The sequence below is a fragment of the Gavia stellata genome, chromosome 11 (genome assembly GCF_030936135.1).
Source record: "Gavia stellata isolate bGavSte3 chromosome 11, bGavSte3.hap2, whole genome shotgun sequence".
Taxonomy (NCBI): domain Eukaryota; kingdom Metazoa; phylum Chordata; class Aves; order Gaviiformes; family Gaviidae; genus Gavia; species Gavia stellata.
This window is the reverse complement of record NC_082604.1, coordinates 12,357,819-12,377,857: the sequence shown is the minus strand read 5'-3', so window position 1 is coordinate 12,377,857 and position 20,039 is coordinate 12,357,819. Positions and strand designations below refer to the sequence as shown.

At 42.4% G+C, this 20,039-nt stretch overlaps 1 protein-coding gene across 2 annotated transcripts in view; it reads left to right on the top strand.

Moving 5' to 3' along the window:
• The window catches only part of PID1 (phosphotyrosine interaction domain containing 1), an 88,360-nt gene that overhangs the window by 32,073 nt on the left and 36,248 nt on the right, over positions 1-20,039 (top strand). For both annotated transcript variants that reach the window (XM_059822756.1, XM_059822757.1), the window contains exon 2: positions 2,987-3,133. In XM_059822756.1, coding sequence (XP_059678739.1) covers positions 2,987-3,133 — 147 coding nt within the window. The remainder of the gene's footprint in view (positions 1-2,986; positions 3,134-20,039) is intronic.

Here is a 20,039-nt window from a genome sequence, read left to right as displayed (position 1 = left end):
ATGTGTTTAAATAACTTGCTTATTTGGGGGCTCACTGCGTGATGTCTCCTGGCAGAGACTTGATTTTCCTATGGCAGCCATCATACGACCTGTGTGCAGGGAGCGCAGCGTTGTCTGCACTAGCCGTGCAGTCCAAAGAAAAAGGCTATTTCTGTGTCCACCCCCAATCTGTCCTGCACTTCTCTGGCAACTAATTATCTGTTTGCTGCCAATTGTGCTCGTGTTTTTGGCACCCAACCACTCCAACTTGCTGTTCATACAAGTATTGAATTGCTATTGTAAGGCAGAGAGTAGTCTTTTCCTTGTTTAAGACTGTATATGTGGTTTTTAAAACATGAAAAAAAGCAGATCATTGTTATAGCTTTCCTCATTTTGGTTAAATTGTGCTCCCTCTGTCAGTAGTCCCACTGAAGTTGATAGAGATGCTAGCAGAGGAGAACCACCATTTTGGAGGACCAAGCTCAGGACTCAGAGGGGCTAAATGGAGTTTTTTCATCTATTGGGTATCTAATGGAAGCACCGTTCTTTATTTGAGAACCTCTCTAAACAGATCACCTACGGAAACAGAGCTCTTCCAGCACACAGGGAGGGAGAATTTAAATGCTAGGGTAGGATCTTCTTCAACCTGGTATTTTGCAACCATTACCTCTGGTTTGATCCAAAATTGGCCCACCAGCAAAACAGTACAACTTCAGGTTAAAAATACATTTAGGTAAGTTTTCCACCTCTGCCTTCCTCTCCCATCCCCTGCACGCACAGGGCAGCAGATGACCCTGGAGACAGAATTTCCCAGTGCTTGAAAAGGGGCTGGTCACAGCCGCAGCCTGTGCAGGGCTGGTCTCTAGCACCATCTCCCTTCTGCGTATTTTCTCCTCTGGAAATATGACCTCTACAGTAAGTTAGCAGACCTAGAGCCTGTATATAAAAGCAAGTGAAGCTAATAGAGAGAACTACAGTTGTAGTAGACAGCCACTAGTTAATGGGACCAGCAAGCCCAGGGCTGTGGTTGCTAATCAGCGGTGCCCCTTCAAACTCAGGATCTCAAACTTTGAGCTTGCTTTACACTTGTCATGGCTGGTTATCTGTTGTTTAGCCTTTGCTAACAACTTCACCAGAGAAACCTAGGAAACTCCAAACAGAAGGCTGTTAATTGCAGCTGAAAGGTAAAATGAAATAGGTTTTCTCAGTGAGTTTAGTAATCCTGGCTGGCGAAGAGCTCTGTTATCTTCAGAACCATGTGTCAAAGAATATTCTTTGATGTGTAATCATCTTAAATGGAGTAGTGTCCTGCTGGAGCTGTGTTCAGGAGAGTGAATGGGATAACGTGTAATATGAACCAGATGAAAAATAATAGGAGTAGATTTCTTCACTGGGATGGAAACCTCCGTGCTTGCACAAACAGCACAGAGGCCCTAAAGTATTGCTGTAACAGGCTGTACATGCGTGAGGTAGGAAAACCAAGTACTGTTTTCACAGGTTGTTAGTGTTTTTGAGAGTGTTTAAGGTGCTCTAGATCCAGTATCATAACAATTATTAGACCTAAACACTGATGAGCTAAGGATTAAACTATTTTAGAAGTGTATTAACAGGCTTTCAGTTAGCTAATGATGAAGTATTTATGAATTAAGTAGGAAGTTTATTTCCAAGAAATTCTCATGCATTTTCAATGAAATATTCGAATCCACAAAAATCCGTATGAAAACAGGATAGTATCTAAATAGCCGATTCATCCCCTGTGTATAAATAAAATGTTTAATAGGCACTCTCCTCACCTAAAGCACAGGATTGAAAAGCAAGGACCTGAGTTGATTTCCTAGCTCTGATAGAGACTTCTTGTATGGTGCTGGGAAATCACTTAGCATCTCTTTCTGCAAGCCGCACCCTGTAATATTTGCCTTGCAGAGGTGAAGGGGAGGCTGAGGAAAGGGGTGACTGCAAAACAAGTTAAGAGTCTCCCATCAAAAGTCAGAACAAATGGTTTGGTTTTGATAAAAGTAATCTGGAGTCATTGTATGTGCATCTCATAACTGGTGATTCATAAGAGTCAAGTTATGAAGCTTTAATAAATGCATATTTCTTTAGACAGTGCTGTGGTATGTTACTAGCTGGGAATACTACATTGATTTGCTTCATATCTGCATATTTTCCCCCTTAGATCTGTAGTAGCAAGTGAAAATGTTTAGTTTCTCAAATGAAGATCAGTTCGAAGAAACATCTAAATGTTGAAAAATTTCTGACTCCCCCAATTCCACAAAATTGATTTGGAAATCATTCAAGGATTGGCTTTCTTAGCTCTAAGCGATTTGCTGAGAAACTTTTCATTCAACGACATTACTGTCCACTTGGATAATTCTTCGCCCACGCCTGGGTACTTATTTGTTGTCTGTTATAGCAAGTGACAAGTTTTGAATGACATCTATTGGTTAGTACCAGTAGTGGCATTTACATTGGAGAGTAGAGGAACTATTGCTTAGAAAGGAAGAGTATTTAAAATTCCCATGCTAAAGGCAAATCGATGAGGCATTTAGCTCAGTGGGAAACAGTAACATCTACAAAGGTCAACGGGATGAGATTTAAGTACGGAGGAAAGAAAACAAGAATGGATGAATCCATAGTTCTCTGAATGGTCTTTGATCCCCTGTTCTTCCCTCTGCATGGTCATTAGTAGAGGAACTGGGTCTATGAACAGTTTTATAATATGCCTGGGAGTGATCAGAGGTTGAATTTACACCCTTTTTGGGACATACATGGATTCTAATGAATCCTTGCATTTTGTGTTTGTATATCTTTTTTAATTAAAAACAGTTTCCACATTACTAATAGTAATAATGGATATTCGCTGTCTTAAGTTATAGAACTTGTTAACTCTCCCCAGGGAAACTTCCAAGGCACTGAACAGCAAGTGAAACATGCAGACATGTCCAACTATTAACTCTCACTTTTCTGCACTAGCAGTGGAGATAATTGCTTTTCTTTCTCTGTTTAGCACTTTCAGACAATGTTAAAGACTAAGTTGAATGTCCTAACTCTTCGGAAAGAGCCTCTCCCGACAGTGATCTTCCACGAACCAGAAGCCATTGAGCTGTGCACCACAACTCCCCTCATGAAGACCCGGACTCACACTGGATGCAAGGTATTCGGGAGTATAAGCTTAAGGAACGAGATCATTGTGGAGGTGTCCCATGTATGTGTGAGGACTCTAAAGAGCCCAAAGTAACCACCATGGTCATTGTTGTTGTTCTGGAAACTCCATTAACTGCTACAGTTACTATAAGGTTTGTATATCAAAAAAGGCACTGAACGTTTCTGACAGAAATTCTGGGCTTCAGTCAAAAAAGGTTCTGGTGCGCGGCACAATGCAGATCATGGAGGATTTCTAACAGCCTGCAATGAACGTCACTCGTTGTCAACACCATCACTGTTTCTCTAAATGCTAGTGCTGAGATGGGAGATGAAGGGCCAGATGCTGTGTGTTTGCATTTAGCAATCTATACTAACAGAGGTATATACCTACTGAAATAGCATTGCAGCTTAAAACTTGAGGTTAGTTTTTTTTTTTTTTTAAAAAGGGCGGGGGGAGGCAGAGAGGAGACTTATATCTTGATTGCTTAAGCAACAAGATGAATTTGCCCAGTTACATCAAAGCACAGCTTCTGAAAAAGCTATTCTTTAAAGTTTAATGGCTCAAGAGCTTCGGCTATGTTGTTCTGTGGTAAGAAACCATATAAAAATAGCAAACAAATCTGCTCTGTTTGCATCTTCTGTTGGAGCCATTTTCCTTGGTCGCAGAGCTTGCCTAGCCTTGCAGAGCCATGGGCAGCTTTGCAGACTGAGCCAGGGAGCAGTTTGGCTTGTGCTGCCAGTCGGGGCTTGGTAGCCAAGCCGCCTTCACCTGGCTTGGCTGTCAGTTGTAGGGAGTATGCACCCACCCTCTAGGGTCTTGGTGAAAATGGAGAGAACTGGGCTTCAGCCTCCACCGCTCTGTAAAGCATCAGTTCTAGAAGAGCCGTTGCCTGATGCTACATGTACTAGATAAGGTCCAAAGTGCAATTAAATGTCCTAACCCCCTCTCCTGCTGGTGTGTATACACACACGTGTGTGCACACGCTCTTCCTTGTTGGAGGATCTGATGTGAATGAGATGGGGTTGGAAGAAATTGCTTTCTGATGTGTTCCGCTGCTTCTCTTGGCATACTGTGTGGATGGCGCGGGCTGTGGGCATGCTGTGAAGGGCTTTGCTTGGGCACCTCCAGGTCTGGCATTTCCTCAGCAAAGTTTCTTCTTGGGAAGTGTCATTTTTGTTTGACTTTTTTGCCTGTCACAATAGCCAAGAAACAAGACTGCTGCTGGGTGTTGAAGCAGTGCTGCCCTGTGCTGACGTGGAGAAATGCAGGGCAAGTGACCCTAATATGCTTTGTACGGTAGTTCGTAGCATCTGCTCTTCTGCAGTGGTGTCTTTTGTCCTTTATGTTGACATCTAATGAATTTTTAGAGAATATTAGCTATCATAAAAATGGCTTTCAACCCTAGTGAGAGAGAGTTCAGACATAATGCTTTCTGAAATCAGTTTATCTCTGTGAATGTGTGTGGAATTTAAATGAACCTTTTTACTTAACCTACAGTCCCTCAACTGGAAAAGATGGATTGCAGAGAGATGTTGAACCTCTCAGTAAAGGGAATCTCATTCTATATTTAGAGATCCCTTTTATTTATTCATTTATTTTTCCTGCAATGTAACACAGTAGTGGTGACTAGGGAACATCTGCTGCCACAACGTTCCCCTTTTCCTGCTTGCACTGTTTCTCCTTCTCCCGTTCTCCCTGTAGCTAGTTTACTTCCTGCCAGTGCTGGAGTCTTACAGTGGTGGTTTTGGGGTGGCGGCCAGCCCCTTTTCGGACGATTCAGTAATTGTGATTTCCAGTACCCCCTTTGGGAAGATGATTGAATATATATGTTGTTCCTATGTCTAAGAAATCCTCTCCAGTCATTTACTGAAGGGCTCTGATTTTACCCTGTCTCTCTAGTAACAATCTCTTTCTTTTCCCCCCTCTCTTTTTTTTCTGACTAAATGTATTCTCTTTACGGGGCTTGTATCTTCCAGCTGTTTATAGGTAATTTGCTGCCTTCTCCTCTTTCCCCTCTGATTATTAGTTTCTTGCTGAGTGATACGATAATAGCGTTGCCATAACAAAGCCAGTATTTTATAATACGAGTTTTTGCTCTGTGGGGTCTGATCTATCACTGTTATTCCAGGTGCAAGGGGGGAGATGCTATGGTGTCGCTGGTACCACCGAACCTCTCCGGTTCTGAGACGTGGGCTTTTCAGGCAAGAGCACAGCATCCAGTTTTTACTTTCTTTCATGAGTCACTCTCTTTTGATCCTTAATCGTTTTATTCCTCTTGACTGAAATCCCTCCAATTTTTCTATGTAATCCCATTAATGAGATAGCATCATTCTTCTGACAGAGGCTCCAGACATCTAATTTTATTGCGCAGTTTTAACATAAGCCTCGGCTGGCACCATTCGTGTTATGGGAACTTGACACATGCAATTGCTTTGCTGTTCAGAGGTCTGGGCATTGGTTTTCTTATGTGATTGCTCTTTTCCTTGTCCTTTCATTACAGGACAGGCTTCTCTTTTTCTCTTTCATTTGGTGTTAGCTGCTGAATCCTGAAGAAGCAAAACTCTTCTGCTGAGATCCAGTCTCATTCTGTAATTGAATGGGATGGTTTTAAGAATAGCAGAGAAATGTCTTGCTTGAAGTAATCTAGGGGGAACCCCCACAAAATATGGAAAGTTGAATAATTGAACAAATTCAGAGAGCTTCTCTTTCACACCCAATTCCAGATCTAATGCAACTTTGCTGCCCTCGTGTTTCCTAAAATGTATTTTTTACTTACAACAGAAGGCTTAAGACTCATTCCTCTTGTTACTGAACATCTATACCTGCCTCCTTGGGCTGGCTGTGCTGTCACTGTTTCCCACCCTACTCGACTCGTGGGGATGATTTCACCAAACAGGAGAAATAGATAGTATTTGCATTGATTTGCAGTGCAGGGCTTTAGGTGTACACATTTTGGAGTTTGTAGTGCTGGTTCGTCATTGAGACAGAGGTTGACTTAGAGGCTGTAGCTTCCGAGGGGCACCTTCTTGCCCCCCCTTCCCTCCTTTCCCCACCAGTCCTGTTTGCACATGGGGAGTGATAACCCTGCACCTTGGGGTCGGACTGTTGCAGCCCCACTCGGCAGACAGCCTAAAACAAAGCAGGATCTCTGGGTACAATAAAGCACTCAGACTCCTGTTTTTTCCGGAGGGTTCATTTGCTTTCATTTGAGCCATGGTGTATGTTAGGTGAGAGGCAGGTCTCTGGCCCCAGAGGAACCACAGCTGCTTGTCTTCCTCCAGCTGAGACCGCCAAGGCAGGGCAGTAGGATGCAATGCCCAGAGGGTTGTCATCTCTCTGGCAGCTACGGTTGAGCACCCACGTGTGTCCTGCCTCTTTCCTGCAAGGGAAAGCGTTTGTGAATGCTGGAGCACCAAGTGTTACGGTCAGTAGCTGCTCCGAAGAATGAAAAAACCTAACTGGCTTATTCTATACCTGTAAATGGCAAGTCTCAGCTTAAGCTAAACCACCCTGTGCTGGGGAAGGATGAAAAAGAGTGAGAATAAGTCTTTTGTTCTTCCTAGCTGGACCACGCTTTCAATCACAGGTTCCTAATTTGCTGTTATTTAAATAGAGCATGCTTCTGTATACAGGCATGAGTGTGATTTAGATGCATGTGTATAAAAATGTGTCCATCCTTGTTCAGATCCTAAGGATTTTGATTAGACTGTGGCTGTCCTGCTTGTAGGTCTTTCATGTCAAATGTTGTGCACTCTTGTGTTTCAGCTGGAAACCTCCTCTTCCCTTATCACAACACTATGTATCTCCAGATGGAAATGGAAAATCTGGAGTATCTCCAGGAAATAAGTTGCTCTTTACTCAGAAATGCGTGCCTTTTAACAGATTTTGTTAAGTTCTGAGATTTTGTTTAAGTTGCGTGTGTTTTATTCTTCCTTAACGCCCTAATCGGCTTACACTGATTGTAATGTTTCTTGATTTCTGTCCCTTTGAGCTATGGTGGTGGCATGAAGTGAACGGCCGAAATGACTCTCTCTCTCTTCTGCTGTAGCTTTTCCAGGCACTGCTGCAGTAATGCAAAAGGACAGAGGTTAAAAATTCTGCCTGCAACTTTTGAAGTAGTGTCATAGGTTTAACTTTTTTTTTTCTTTCTATTGAAAGGCTCTTCAAAGTGAAGGCAGTGCTGAATGATCAGTAGCTTGTTGTTATCCACCTGGGTCAGACAATCTTATTGCTCCAGTTCCCACCAGTGGACAAGCTTTTCTCAGCAGCCTGGGAGGCTGAGATGAGAGGACCATAAACTGCAAATAATTGTATTCTTCAGAGTATGCTTTTATTAAATGGGAAAATATATATTAATGATATGGCGTTTACAGGCATGATCCTTGTTGCTTGCCTATCTTATTGGATTGAGTTGGTGAGATTATTAATTCAGGCTTTGTGGAAGGTATGATGTTGAAATTTCTCGAATGGTGTATCTTAGTTGAAGATTGACACAAGTCTGGTTTAGCAATTTCTGTAAATGGCATTAGAGTGGTACTGGCGTTTTAAAATCGAGTCTTGCACGTATTGATAGAGATTTAAAAAATAGCCAACAAGTAATATAAATAAATGGAGCTTGGCCTTACAGAATAGCTTAATCACTTCACTCACAAGGCAAAAAGAAAATGGTTCCTGTATTAAGCTTTGCTACAGGGTGGTGATTACGGTGGGGTTTATTTGGTGCCTGTATGTCAGGAAGGGGCCATGGCCACAGTTGGGCCTCCCTGGCACAGTGTAGGGTCAGGAGGCATGCGCCGAGCTTGACTGCCGCAGCTCTGGGACATTCCTGATGGTGTTACACTTGCGTCAACCTACTAACTGGATCTGAGGTGTTTTCTGGGAGAGCGGGGCAGTGCCTGAGGTGCCTTAAGCTGTGCAGTGCCGGGGCCTGCCTCTGCATTCCTGCAGCCTGCCCTCCAGCTGCAGCTCTCTGCCCTTTCACCAAAGGCACTGGGGCAGCCTGCTGCCCTTGTTGCTGCTTTTCTCTTGGCCTTGCTGGCTGCTGCCAAGAGTTTTCATTTTCCTTTGTGTCTCTTTGTCTTTCTCCCATTTTTCTTCTTTTCCCAAAAGTAACTTTCACCATTGGAGACCATGCCATCAACTGTGGGGCCTGCTAATAAATCTCTGTGCACGTGAAACTGTCTCAAGATGCTTTGAGCAACAGGATTTACAGCAGTGTAGCAGAGACTGGTAGTTAGTCTGCAAGGGAAAAGCTCATAATAAGTTTACAGGATAAATAGTGAGTAATATTGATCATGATCCGATTATGATCCATAGAAATAAAATGTTTCTCATTGGGATACTTATTAAAAAAAATAAAACATCGTCTTAAAATTGCCCTGCTAGGCCTGATGGTAATTCCTTGTGTAAGAGAGTCGTTTAGGAATAATGTTTGCTCAGATATTACTGCCTATTTTTGGTTTTCTGCCTTGTTAATTTTGATTGCAAAGGCCTTGCAGCAGGACTGTCTCTTAACATGTTTACAAAATACCCCATTTCTACTCTGCTCTAGATGCCTCTACAGAAAATTTATTAATGTTGTGTTGCTGCTTTTATTGGTTATTGCACTTTTAAAACTTAGACTGTTGTTCTTTGGGGTTTTTTTCCTCTAAATCAGACTTTCCCAAGATGTTTTGCCCAGCATTTCTGTCCCGTGCAACCTCTGCCACTTGTATCCCATCATAATCAGCTCAGCCATGGCGGTGGCCAAATACGTTATTGCTTTAGCTTTCAGGAGCCAGCGTGCTCCTCATCTTCTGGGCCTGGTGGCCCCTCAACATTCAGAAAATGCCCAAATTGGTAAACCATACTCCCAGCTTCATGCAGTCCACACAGCGTGGTTTTGGTGGTGGCAACCCCAGCCTCATGCCTCTACCCTTCCTTGCTCCCCAAACCCAAAACTTTTGCTCCAGCCAGCCAAAGAGTAGGTGAATGGCTTCCCTCTGCTGCACTGTTACTGTGCACGGGTTGGTTTTGTGTGTCTTGATACTGAATCAGTCAAAATTAATGCAAAGAGAAAATTGTCTCTCATTTCAATACCCAGAGCCCAAGGTGCTCTTTCCTGTTTGTACTGTCCTGTTGCCTCAAAAGGGCTGAAAATGTGTCCAAAGACTTTCTGAGATGGGGAAATCCAGATGACATAAATGAGTGGTTAACAACCTGGTGTTTTACTTAAATTTCCATAGATAATTTAAAAACCCTACCCCTCTTGAACACTTATTGCTATTTTGGCTACTGAAACCATAGCTAGTTGGAAGCTGCACATATTCTTAAAACCATGTCACTTTATCTTTATAAAGCTTAATAAAAATGTTCTCTTTGCAGCTATAGCATGGCCAGAATGATTGGTCTGAGTGCAGTTTATCCAGCTGTAAATACAAGTCCCGCTAGCTGCCTGGTCTTCATTACCATTTTGTAAGCCTGTAATATTAAGATGGCCATTAACTTCAATAAAGAAACAAATTAAACAAGTGAGACAAGCTGAACTGTACCATCACTCCCTAGCCTACTGTTTTCCACCATGTTTAATGTGTGAAGCACAGAGCTTATTTTCTTCTTGCTTCATTAAAGGCCTTCTGTTGTTATCCTTAAGCATTACGTATTTTGTACTATGAATTGAGAGCTTGTTTTTCTGCTTCTTTCTCCCCTCATCAAATGAACGAAAAGGATATATGAGAACTCTTGCATGGGGCAAATCTTAATAGCTTCAGTATATAGTGCTCTTTGGTGAGAGATACAGATGCTTTAATGATATGTTTTCCAAAACTGAAGTGCATCAAATAAACTAATGCCCCAAGAAGTATGCTATGTGAAGATGAAGTATTTTGTTTACTTTTTCTTCACGTAGTGTTAGAGAAATGGAAAAAAAATATGCCTAATACTAAAGTTAGGGAAGAGTAAACTGCTTGCAGAAGCCTTACACATGACTGTATCCCAGAATGCTTTAGAAAATTTGGCCAAGTCTTTTTCTGATATTGAAGATGGAGAGTTGCATGTGCTCATTTCTTTTTCAAAACATGACTGTACAGTGAGGTCCTGCCCTGCACCTATGAAGTTAATGAGAGCATTGCTGTGGGCTCCATTGTGAGCATGGTGGGATGTAGCCGTGCAGGATGGCGGCTGCCTTCAGGCAGCACACACTGCGTGGTGGTTGGCACTTGCTGCTCTCAGCTTTCAGCTTCAGAGAGGATCTCTTGCATATGATTTTTTTTTTTATTACATGCATGGAAAGCCCATTTACGTCAGTGAGGATTTATGCTTTAAATGAGTGCAGAGGAGCTAACAGAAATACGAAGCGTAGATGCAAGTGGAGAATGTTGTTAAAGCATCGTAATGCTCCATTTCCTGAAGTCCAGAAGTCTTAGGTGGAGAATATAAATTGGCCAAAGCAATTGAATTAATCTTAAACTGAGCCTGCTTTAAATAGGACCTTGTGCAGTGTTCAGTTTTGCCGTGTTGGTTGTATTTGTGCATGATTTTATTTGCTTACTGGTAAAGTGGCATCGTAAGACTAATGTATTCTGAGAGCAGTGGAAGTTATGTCCTGTCAGGTATGTTGGTGGTATTTTTTGTTTTTCTTAGCATTTGCCCCGGTGACATTTTTCAAGCATGGTTCAAGTAAAGGGCATCTTGTTACTCAGGAAGTTCTTACATCCCATCTAAAAATGGTCATGTGTTTCAGTCAGCTTCATGTTTCTGCTTTAACTACCTTTATAGGAGAAAGTATACGGCTGTTTTCTACATACAGGGGAGTAACTTTGCTCTGAATATATGTATATTAGTTAAAGGAAAGCAGGCTTGCCTATTTCTGTTTACTTTTGGACATTAAGAATGTGTGTCTCAAACCATTTTAAAGAGTTGCATAAAAAGAATAAGACCACCACCTTGGGAGGAGAGCGCTGGTGACAGGGAGGACAGGAGGATTTCTGGGAGCTGCCCTGTATGTTGGTGGCCAGCACAGGGCTTGAACTACCCTGGGTGCAGGGCCTTCTCCCTGTGATTCCCTTGGATTTGCCTCGGGAGGGAGGGAGCTCAAGGCTGGGCATATTGTGAGGAAAATTAGGGAGTGAGCTGGGTTTCATACAGAGATTTGCAATGAAAATAGTTATGCGTGTGTGTACGCTCCCAGGAGGACTAGAGGATTGTGTCCCTACTCGTCGGGCTGGGTAGGAGGCTTCCAATTATAATGGACCATGCAGATGATGCCCAGACCGGTCCCCTGGGAAGAGAGGTCTCCCCTCCACCAAGTTCCAGCAGCTAGCGTGCAGGAGGTCTCCTCAGCTATTCCCGGGACTGAGGCCCTGGGTCCCTGGCTTTGTGTGTGGAGCGACCTGTTCCCAGCACTGCTTTGTCTTGCATGAAAAAATAGTAGAAATGTCACACCAGATAAGCCAGTTGATCAGATATATATGTGTTCAAGCCCATTTTCCGTAGCAGTAGACAGCAGAAAATATCCCCTAAACAACAAAAAACCCTTGAAAAATGCAAGGAAATAGAAAGTCAGAGCATCCATTAGCACCTTGGGCTTTACCCCTCCCCTTGGTGCATGTATTGCTTGCACAACCATTGTGCACTTTGCATTTCTTCTTATGACCGTAGTTCTGTCCCTGTACTGCATGCAGTGAGTCCCAGTGAAGAAAATGGGTGACGATGCACGATATGGAGCCTGGAAAAAAGTTTTTAACATAAACAGAAGTCTCTTTGGCTGGAATCGAGCACTTCCTTTGGCGTCAGGGCTCTGATGTTATTAGTTGCCTTTGATTCAACAGAAGCTTGAATTGGAAGTCACCAGCCCTTAATTTTGTTAGCAAATGGTATTTATCAGCAGAAGTGGTCTAAATCAAACCTCTTAATGTAAAACAAGGCACTAAATAGTTTATATTTCGATTAGTTATGGAAGAGATAGTGATTGACATTCAGAGAGCACTGTGTAACATGCAAATATATAGGAATTAAAAATGCTCCCTGTGACTTGGTTGAGAATGAGCACTGGCCATTCCTGAATTTCACACTTGCTTGTAAAAGCAGCTGGGAAACTTGTGAGGTAGCAAGGAGGCCAGGCACTGTGTGCTGGTGAATGCTCAGTAGCTCTTTACTATGTATTATTTGTACTTCTGTAGTATTTCTCACCCAGAAAGAGCCCAAAACACTTTCTAAAACAGCTCTGTTGTCCCCTGGTGTTCAGCTGCCATTCTCGGCCAGGGGCCCTGCTTGCAGAGGTCAGATCAGCTCACCAAAGCTCTGGGGAAGGCTGTGTGGGCACACTGTACTGTGGATAAAATATGCTAGGGGAAAACTAAAAAGATGCTGAGAATTAAAAAGTATACTTCTATTAAGTAGTAATGCATTGAAAAAAGGTACTAAAAAGCAGTGTGTATTAATGAAATTCCTTTGCATAAAACTCCACGGAATACTTTGTATCTTGAAACCTTTGGTGGTTTTTTTTGTCAGTTCTAGAAATCCCACTTTTCAGGGTACTTGGAGCTGTTGTCTAATTACGTCTGTCTTTGTAGGAAATAGCATACCAAAATAGTCTTCTCTCAAAGAATATTTAATATTTAAATACAATTTAATCTTTCTACAGCAGTAAATATTTAAATTTTGAAATTCTAAATTTCCAGAATTCCTTAGGAGATAATCTTCAATTACACAAATATATAATGCCATATAGTGCATGCCAATAAGTTCTATCTTTTTCAATCTGGCACAAAGCCAAGACACCAGTATGAAGCACAGTGGCAACTGTAAGGTCCTAGATAGCTACAGATGTGGTTTAGATATTTATTTTTTACACTGCAGAAAATATTGTGCTCATCACAATTGCTCAGGCAAAGCCTTCTGGTCATAGGAGCTAATTGCTTCCACAATAATTAAGGTTCAAATATCTAAGACCTAATAGCTTTTGACATATAAAAATTAAAATGAGACTGAAATTTATTATAGTGGTTATGCCGAGCAGATGCTGCAGTCGCTGTCGATTGTTTTGTTCTAGCCTGTCCTTGAGAAACATTTCCATTTCAGCACTGCTGTTTCAGCGTAAGGATGGAGCTGTGATTTTTGTTGCTGGAGAGCACAGGAAAGCTGGTGTTTCTCCATGGCCCTTGGGGTATACAGGCCCTGCTGTGAGCTGGCTCTCAGGAGGAGGAGGCACCCTTCCTTCATAGCACGTGAAGTTATTCTTTAAGAAAATCAAAGAACTTCTGGTTCTGCGGCTGTTGCTCCTTCATATTATTGCAGTGGGCACCTCCACACCCAGCAGCATGAAACGTGCTTTAGGCGTGCTTTTTCGCAACAAAGACATGCGTGCTTATTCTGTGAAGGTATTCTGTGTGGCTGTTCCCCTGCAGCCATGGATATTGTTTCTTTGATTTCCATTAGAATACTGCAAAATTTGCATTTGGCACTGGGTACCCACTGGTGACACTCCTTTGAGCCAACATGAGCCTTCTCAGGAATTCGTAATCTCTGCTTACAGCTGTACTGTGCCCAAAACCATCAGTTCTTATTTTGGGGCTGATCCTGTGTGCTGAAAGCTTCCGACTGAAGCAAATGACATTGGCAAAAAAGGAGGCTGAAATGGATTACAGATCCATTCTTCTGTAGATTAGGTACCGTTGGCCTCGTTCATAGATGCATAGGCTGCTGGAATGCAGATTAATGTTGCAATAAAAAAACCCTATGTCATCAGAGAAAAGAATGTCCTGTGTCTGCCACCTCTGTTTCTGTTGGTCCCAGGAGTAATCCTGTTTTCCTCGTACTATTGCAATAGACTGTTGCATCACACTGCAATGCAGTGCGATGTATAAATACATTAGCTTGGAAGAGGAAAGAAATTTTTCCATTCCTGGGGTTGGATGTCAGTGTCTGAAACTAATAAGATTTTTTTTATTTCATTAAAAGATTATATTTTTTTGTGTAGTTAATTAAATGTTCATAGCAATAACCATCCTTAGGCAATACTTCTGGGCAATTTTAAGGCTTGATGTATGTTATCTATTGCTGATCAACTACTTTTATTGTAATCTATTGTAAATATTTGACTTCAGGGTTGTGATAATTTGGTAAGCTTTCTTCTGAGATTCTAGGTTGTATAGGAATAACAAGTGCAACAAAGGTATGATTCTTACTGTTTTTTTTTTTTTTCCTTCTTTAGAATTGATCAGTCTCCTTTTGTAAAGTTTACAGTCTGGTTTGGAAAATTACTAAGTACTTCAGGTTAAGAACTTCCCTTGTACTACTAATCCAAGAATCTCTGGTATTCACCTTTAATCATTTCATGACAAGATCCTATTAAATGATACATATTGTCACTGAAATAAGACACTGAATTTCACAGCAATGTAAATTTGGAATTAAATTTATCAAGTTTTATCAGTGAATGAAAAACTGATGTTGAATTGGTAGTGTTCTGTTAACTTTGATAGAACAAAATACTGCTTTATACCCACTTGAGAGTATGGTCTATCCCTTTTTGGGAGCTGATATTCATTTGCCTGTTAGATATCAGGGTTGCTTTCTGGCTGTTAAAGCATAGCACACTGGGGAAAAAAATGAGTTAATCAGCTGGAAGATGGTCTTAATTCATTATGCTCTTCAGTCTTTTTTCACCCTTAAGGCCATGATGACATGATCTTCTGATTAAAGTGCTCTCAAGATTTAAATGGCATGGCAGTGACCTGCACTTAATAATAACAAACTTGGGATGTGGATAACATTATATTTAATAGGTGCCCTACACAAACATTTCAAGTAGAAGGAAACTAACTTAAATGAGCAAATTCTGGAAGAAGAGCAAGTTGGAAGTGTCTTTATAACTGTACTTTATAACATTTACTGAAGATTCATTGAACTGTTTGCTGAGAAAGATTTGTCAATGAGTAGCTATTTGGTGGGATTTTGTTTCATTCTCAGGGACTTGTTTTATTTCAGTGTGTATTGTGGTTTTTCTCCCTGTCCCCCAATTTATTTTTCAGTAGCAGAGAGAAAACAGGAGGGAAGAAAGCCAGATTCAAGTCAGAAACCGTTTTAAATTAATATCTCCAAGATCAGAGAAGGATCTTTGTAAAGATTGGTATAGTTGAGTACTAAATGGGGAGAGGTGATAAGAAAGGACAAAATAAAGTAAGGTAAGATAGTATGTGTGTCATGATTATTTTGAGAACGTCATTGAAGCTGATTCTGAGTATCCTCTGGGACAGGATGAGCAGAAAACAAACTGGTTCTAGTTCTTTATGGAAGCTGCTTTTTTTGACTGAATTATCTATAGGCTGGGAGTAATTCCCCTATGCTGATATATCTGACTCATTCTTACAAATAGCACAATAATACATTTCAGCTGTGTCAGCTATTTGTAACCACAGTGGCCAGAATCCCTGTGGGAATCATTGTTAATGGGATGCAGTTTTTGGGTTGGCTTTGCTATGGTATAAATTGGCGTACTTCCTTTGACTCGACTGCCATACTAAGTTATATCATCTAAGAATTTGGCCTTTTAGTTTGACGTGTGGCTTGGGATTCCTCATGACTGAAAGCAGTCTGTTAATGAAATCAAAGTAATTGAGTACAGCATATGTGAACCAGTGCTGTTTGTCATTTGTTATTAGGCTGAAGTGTTAAAAATGTTAAGTAATTCTTGAAATTATTTTTATGAAATGGCTTGATAGTGATTTAAAGAAAGGTGTGTTTTCAGTCCAGTGCTTTGCCTTGAATTGCATTTGAAGGTCTTCATACAAGGCCAAACAAATAGTGTGACTCTGCATTTCCAAGTGGGAAATATGATACCTATCTTTTTTATATATATATATAGATATATATATAGTATGTATAACTTAAGTTTGGAAGAGTTTACAGCACTTCCTTAGAAATACTGAGGATAAACTGAATGATTTTAATTACCAGTGAGTGACTTACTGATGAACTGCTCTGAGGATTTTGTTCTGCAAGACTTTCCTTATCTGTGTATGTAGTTTTTTGTTTAACATTATCACTTTTATGCAGACAGTGTGTGTCTCCAGGGTGAAACCTGTCCCAAAGCAAGGGAGTAGCATACAGCTATTGCTGTAGCTGCACTCTGAAGGGGGTTTAACACAGGGTGGGTGAGTGCTGGCTGGAGCGGGAGGCACATCTCTATCCACAGTTCCATGCCGCTCCTCCAAGGTCGGGTGTGGGCACTGGCTGCCTCTGAAATCCCGGCTGTCCCGTCCGGCAGCAGCTCCCTGTGCAGGGACATGCGGCATGGCTGCCGGCCGCACCACCGTTGGGGCCAGGGGCCTGACATGCGCTCCAGCAGCTGCTCTGCCTTACTCAGCGGGGTGGTGTTGCTCGGCCTCGCAGTGGAGTTTCTTTGAGGGATTACAGCCTGTGAGGAACTCGCTTGCACCACCTCCCGCCAAGCCCCAACTGCCCTGGGCACGGCTTCACGCGCTGCTCTCTGACACTCGTGTGTTGCACGACTGAATGCTCTCGGGTGTATTTACGTAAGGTGCAAATGTATTCTTTTTATGGGGTAGCGGGACAAGCTAAGTAAACGCTGACAAGGAAAACATATGGTGGGATTTCTGTGACCTGGTCCTGCTCAGCAGCTGTAGTTGTGTCAACTTTTCAGGTTCTCTGTGTGGTAATGTCACAGGTGAGTGAGCCTGGGTATAAATAGGTAAATAAATAAATAGTGATCGAACAGACCTCAGATTTGGGATTTCTGTGTGCGTCCCTGGGGTGCTCACCCCCCCCGTCAGGGACAGGGCTGCCCCAGGCCCGGCACGGCCTGTCGCCTCCACGCAGCCCGGGCCCTGCTTTGGGGCCTGCCTCAGGGCTGTGGTGGGGCTGCGTGTTTGCTGGTGGCTGTTGCCATACCAAGTGGAGTGGGGGTGGCTTTTGTGTATTCTCCACCTTCAGGTGGCCCCATCTTTTAGGGCCGGGTGGTCCCTCCTGCTGTCTGGGAATGGAGGAGGGTGGGGATGTGTCCAGCCTTGTCCCAGGCCTCGAAGACCCGCGCTGGCCTCCGTGCTCTCATCCCAGCTGTCCCAGGCCCCAGCAATGCCCCACAGCAAGGGGCTGGCGTAGGTATGAGACAAATCCTGAGGCTCCTGTGTGCGCTCTGAAATGTCTCAACGGCTTTGAAATGGACAGCTGCCTGTGCCCAGGGGCTGTGTGGTGTGAGCACCCGCGGCTTTTCTGCAACCTCTGTCATCTTGATGACGTAAGTCAACAGCAGTAAAGCCTTCCTACCCCCCCAAAAAGAAACAAGAGAGCCCTCTGGGGTGTCTTTGGGTGGAGGGAAGGCCAGCGCAGCCATCTCTTTCCTTAGATCCCCCTTGTTGGCCCTTTCAAGGAGGCTTGCGTGTTGCCATAGGCCTGAAATCAGACATTGGTAACTCGTGGCCATTTGAAATACTCTCATCAAGAGTTTATGCAGTGGGGATTAAATTCCTGTCATTTCAGACGGAAGAGTTTCAATTTGAGTCCTCCACTGTGACACTAGAGGACTGTCTGAAAGTCTGTTGTGAAACCAGAGGAGAGAAGTTTAGGTAATTTAGCCCCTCGAGTTTGTAGCGTGAGCCTTGTGAACAATTGTGGGGCACTCTTGCTGTCTCTTTAAATTTGTTAGCATGCCCTCATTTTGCAGTCCAGTCATCATCTGCTGTGTGACTCAGTATGGCATGGCTGATGGGTGCCTTGCTGGGGCAGGTGAAGAGCAGTGAGGCATGGGTGGGCTTGTGATGGTCAAGAGCCCCGTTTGACATTTGCACTGCAAGGCAAATGGCCGAAGGAGCTGCATCTTTCAATTAAATATTAAAATACTACTTTGCAACATGTTTCATAAGATTATTTTTATTCCAATTAGCTGCTCAGTAAAGTGGTGAATTTTATTTTGGAGTGAGACATAGATATTATGATTACAGAGATCCTTCTGTAATTTTTTTTCCCTCTCTTTGAGTTAGGTTGCATGTTTGCCCTCTGTTAGCACTTACCTTTGTGTCAGTATGAGTGCAAGAGGTTATAGAAGTGCATGATGTTTCTCACATTGTAGCAGCTTTCTGCATACCAACCCCTTTGCCCTTTTGACTACATGGAAAACTATAAATGTGTCATGCAGGAAGATTTAAATGAGTGCTGTTAAGGTCCCAGACGCTCATTCCAGAGCTGCAGTTTCTTAAGAGCTGTCTGAGCTTTACCTTACGTGCAGCCATCACAGTCATGCCGACTGAAATCCTGCTAATTATTTTGGAGACATTTTTGTATGACGCGTCTTGAGAAAAGAGTCTGAGCATCTGTGAAACAGATGAAGTGAAAATTCCTCTGGCGTCTATCAGCAAACATAAGCAGGTGGAGCACATCCAAGTTTCTGCAGCTGAGGGAGGGGCTCCAGAAAACATGGTTGTTCGCAGCACAGAGGGAAAAACAAAAGAAAAATAATTACTTAGATACCTTAAATTTGATGATGCTGTGTCACATAAGACCAGTCCAAGAACAGCAGCTTTCTGCTTCATTTCAAGGGCTATTGTAACTCAATTGGCAGGTTTGTATAGGAAAAGAACAGGACACTGCAGACCCTCTGAGCTGTAAATTGCTGAATCTGGAGCTGTACACTGCAAATAGGGCTCACTTCTCAGTTTGAAGCGTGTTTCAATGTTTACACTTTTTGCCTGTGCAGGGTTAATCAAGGTAATCACTGAAATACGTTGCTGCATCAATCTCCTAATTGTAATATTCCTGAAAATCAAATGGTTTCTGTGCTTTAAGGTAAACCCAGGAATTTAGAAATAGAAAATATGCTGCTGGTGCCCACTAAAGGAACTGTGTGTGGTAAGAAGCTGTTTTTGCTGCCTGGGATGAAAGGCCAGCTGGCATCAATTAGCACTTTATGGATATGCGCTTTTATAGAAATAATTTTTACTGAGCAGGTCTCAAAGCCTTTTAGTATCACTTAGTTAATACTCATAACAGTCCTGTGCAGAGCTGCACCATTATACACGTGGGCAGACTGGAAATCGGGGAGGTTTAAGTGACTAATCCGTAGCTGCACAGCGAATCAGTTCCGTCCTGTCCTATCTGTCTTTGCAAGGCAGCACTACCTTCACTCGGAAAGGAAACCAAAACACGACGTAAAAGTTACGGCAATGATTATGTGGTATGTTTTAGAACATCTTTCATGAAGCAATGCCTTTAAACAGTGTATGGGATAGAAATAAGATTTGTGTATTACATGAAGGACAACTATAAAGGATTTAAGTAATTTGTACATTAATTGATTTCTTCTACTTCAAGAGAATTGTTGATGTACTTGGATAATTACATAGACAAAGAATGACATTTCCCAGTACATGAAAGCAAGCCGCCTTCTTAAGAAAAAAAGACTGGAATTTTTTTTTTAAATAAATGCTTTCTTCTTCTAAAAGCATGACTATGCAAAAATGCAGGCATGCCAGATTCGACCCTGTGTGTAAAATGAGCAAATGTCCTTCACGACTTTCTCTGAAGTTTGCTCCCACTTAAAACGGTCTGCAGTCTGTTTTCCATAGTAGTCTTTAAAGGCCAAGAAAGTGCAATTAAAACATGCAAGTATGTGGCTAACTCAGTAGTCCCTCAGTGGCACGATCTGACCCTTGGATGAGAGCTTGGTACCTTGCTTTACGACTTTATGGTGCTTGGGTTGTCTGTCCCCCTCACATGTGGGGTGGGGACTAAATGTGAGAGACATCAGGCTGTAGTTGAGAGGGAGGTGTCAGAAATGTCATCCCTAAAGCACAAGGCCTTTTCCTGTAAGATTCCAGGGTCATAAAGAGGAGTTTTACCTTTTGTCCTTGATCCCTGCCCCTCCCACCCCCTAAATGTTGTTAAAAAGGGAGCAGGGAATTCATAGAAAAAACTGCCTAGT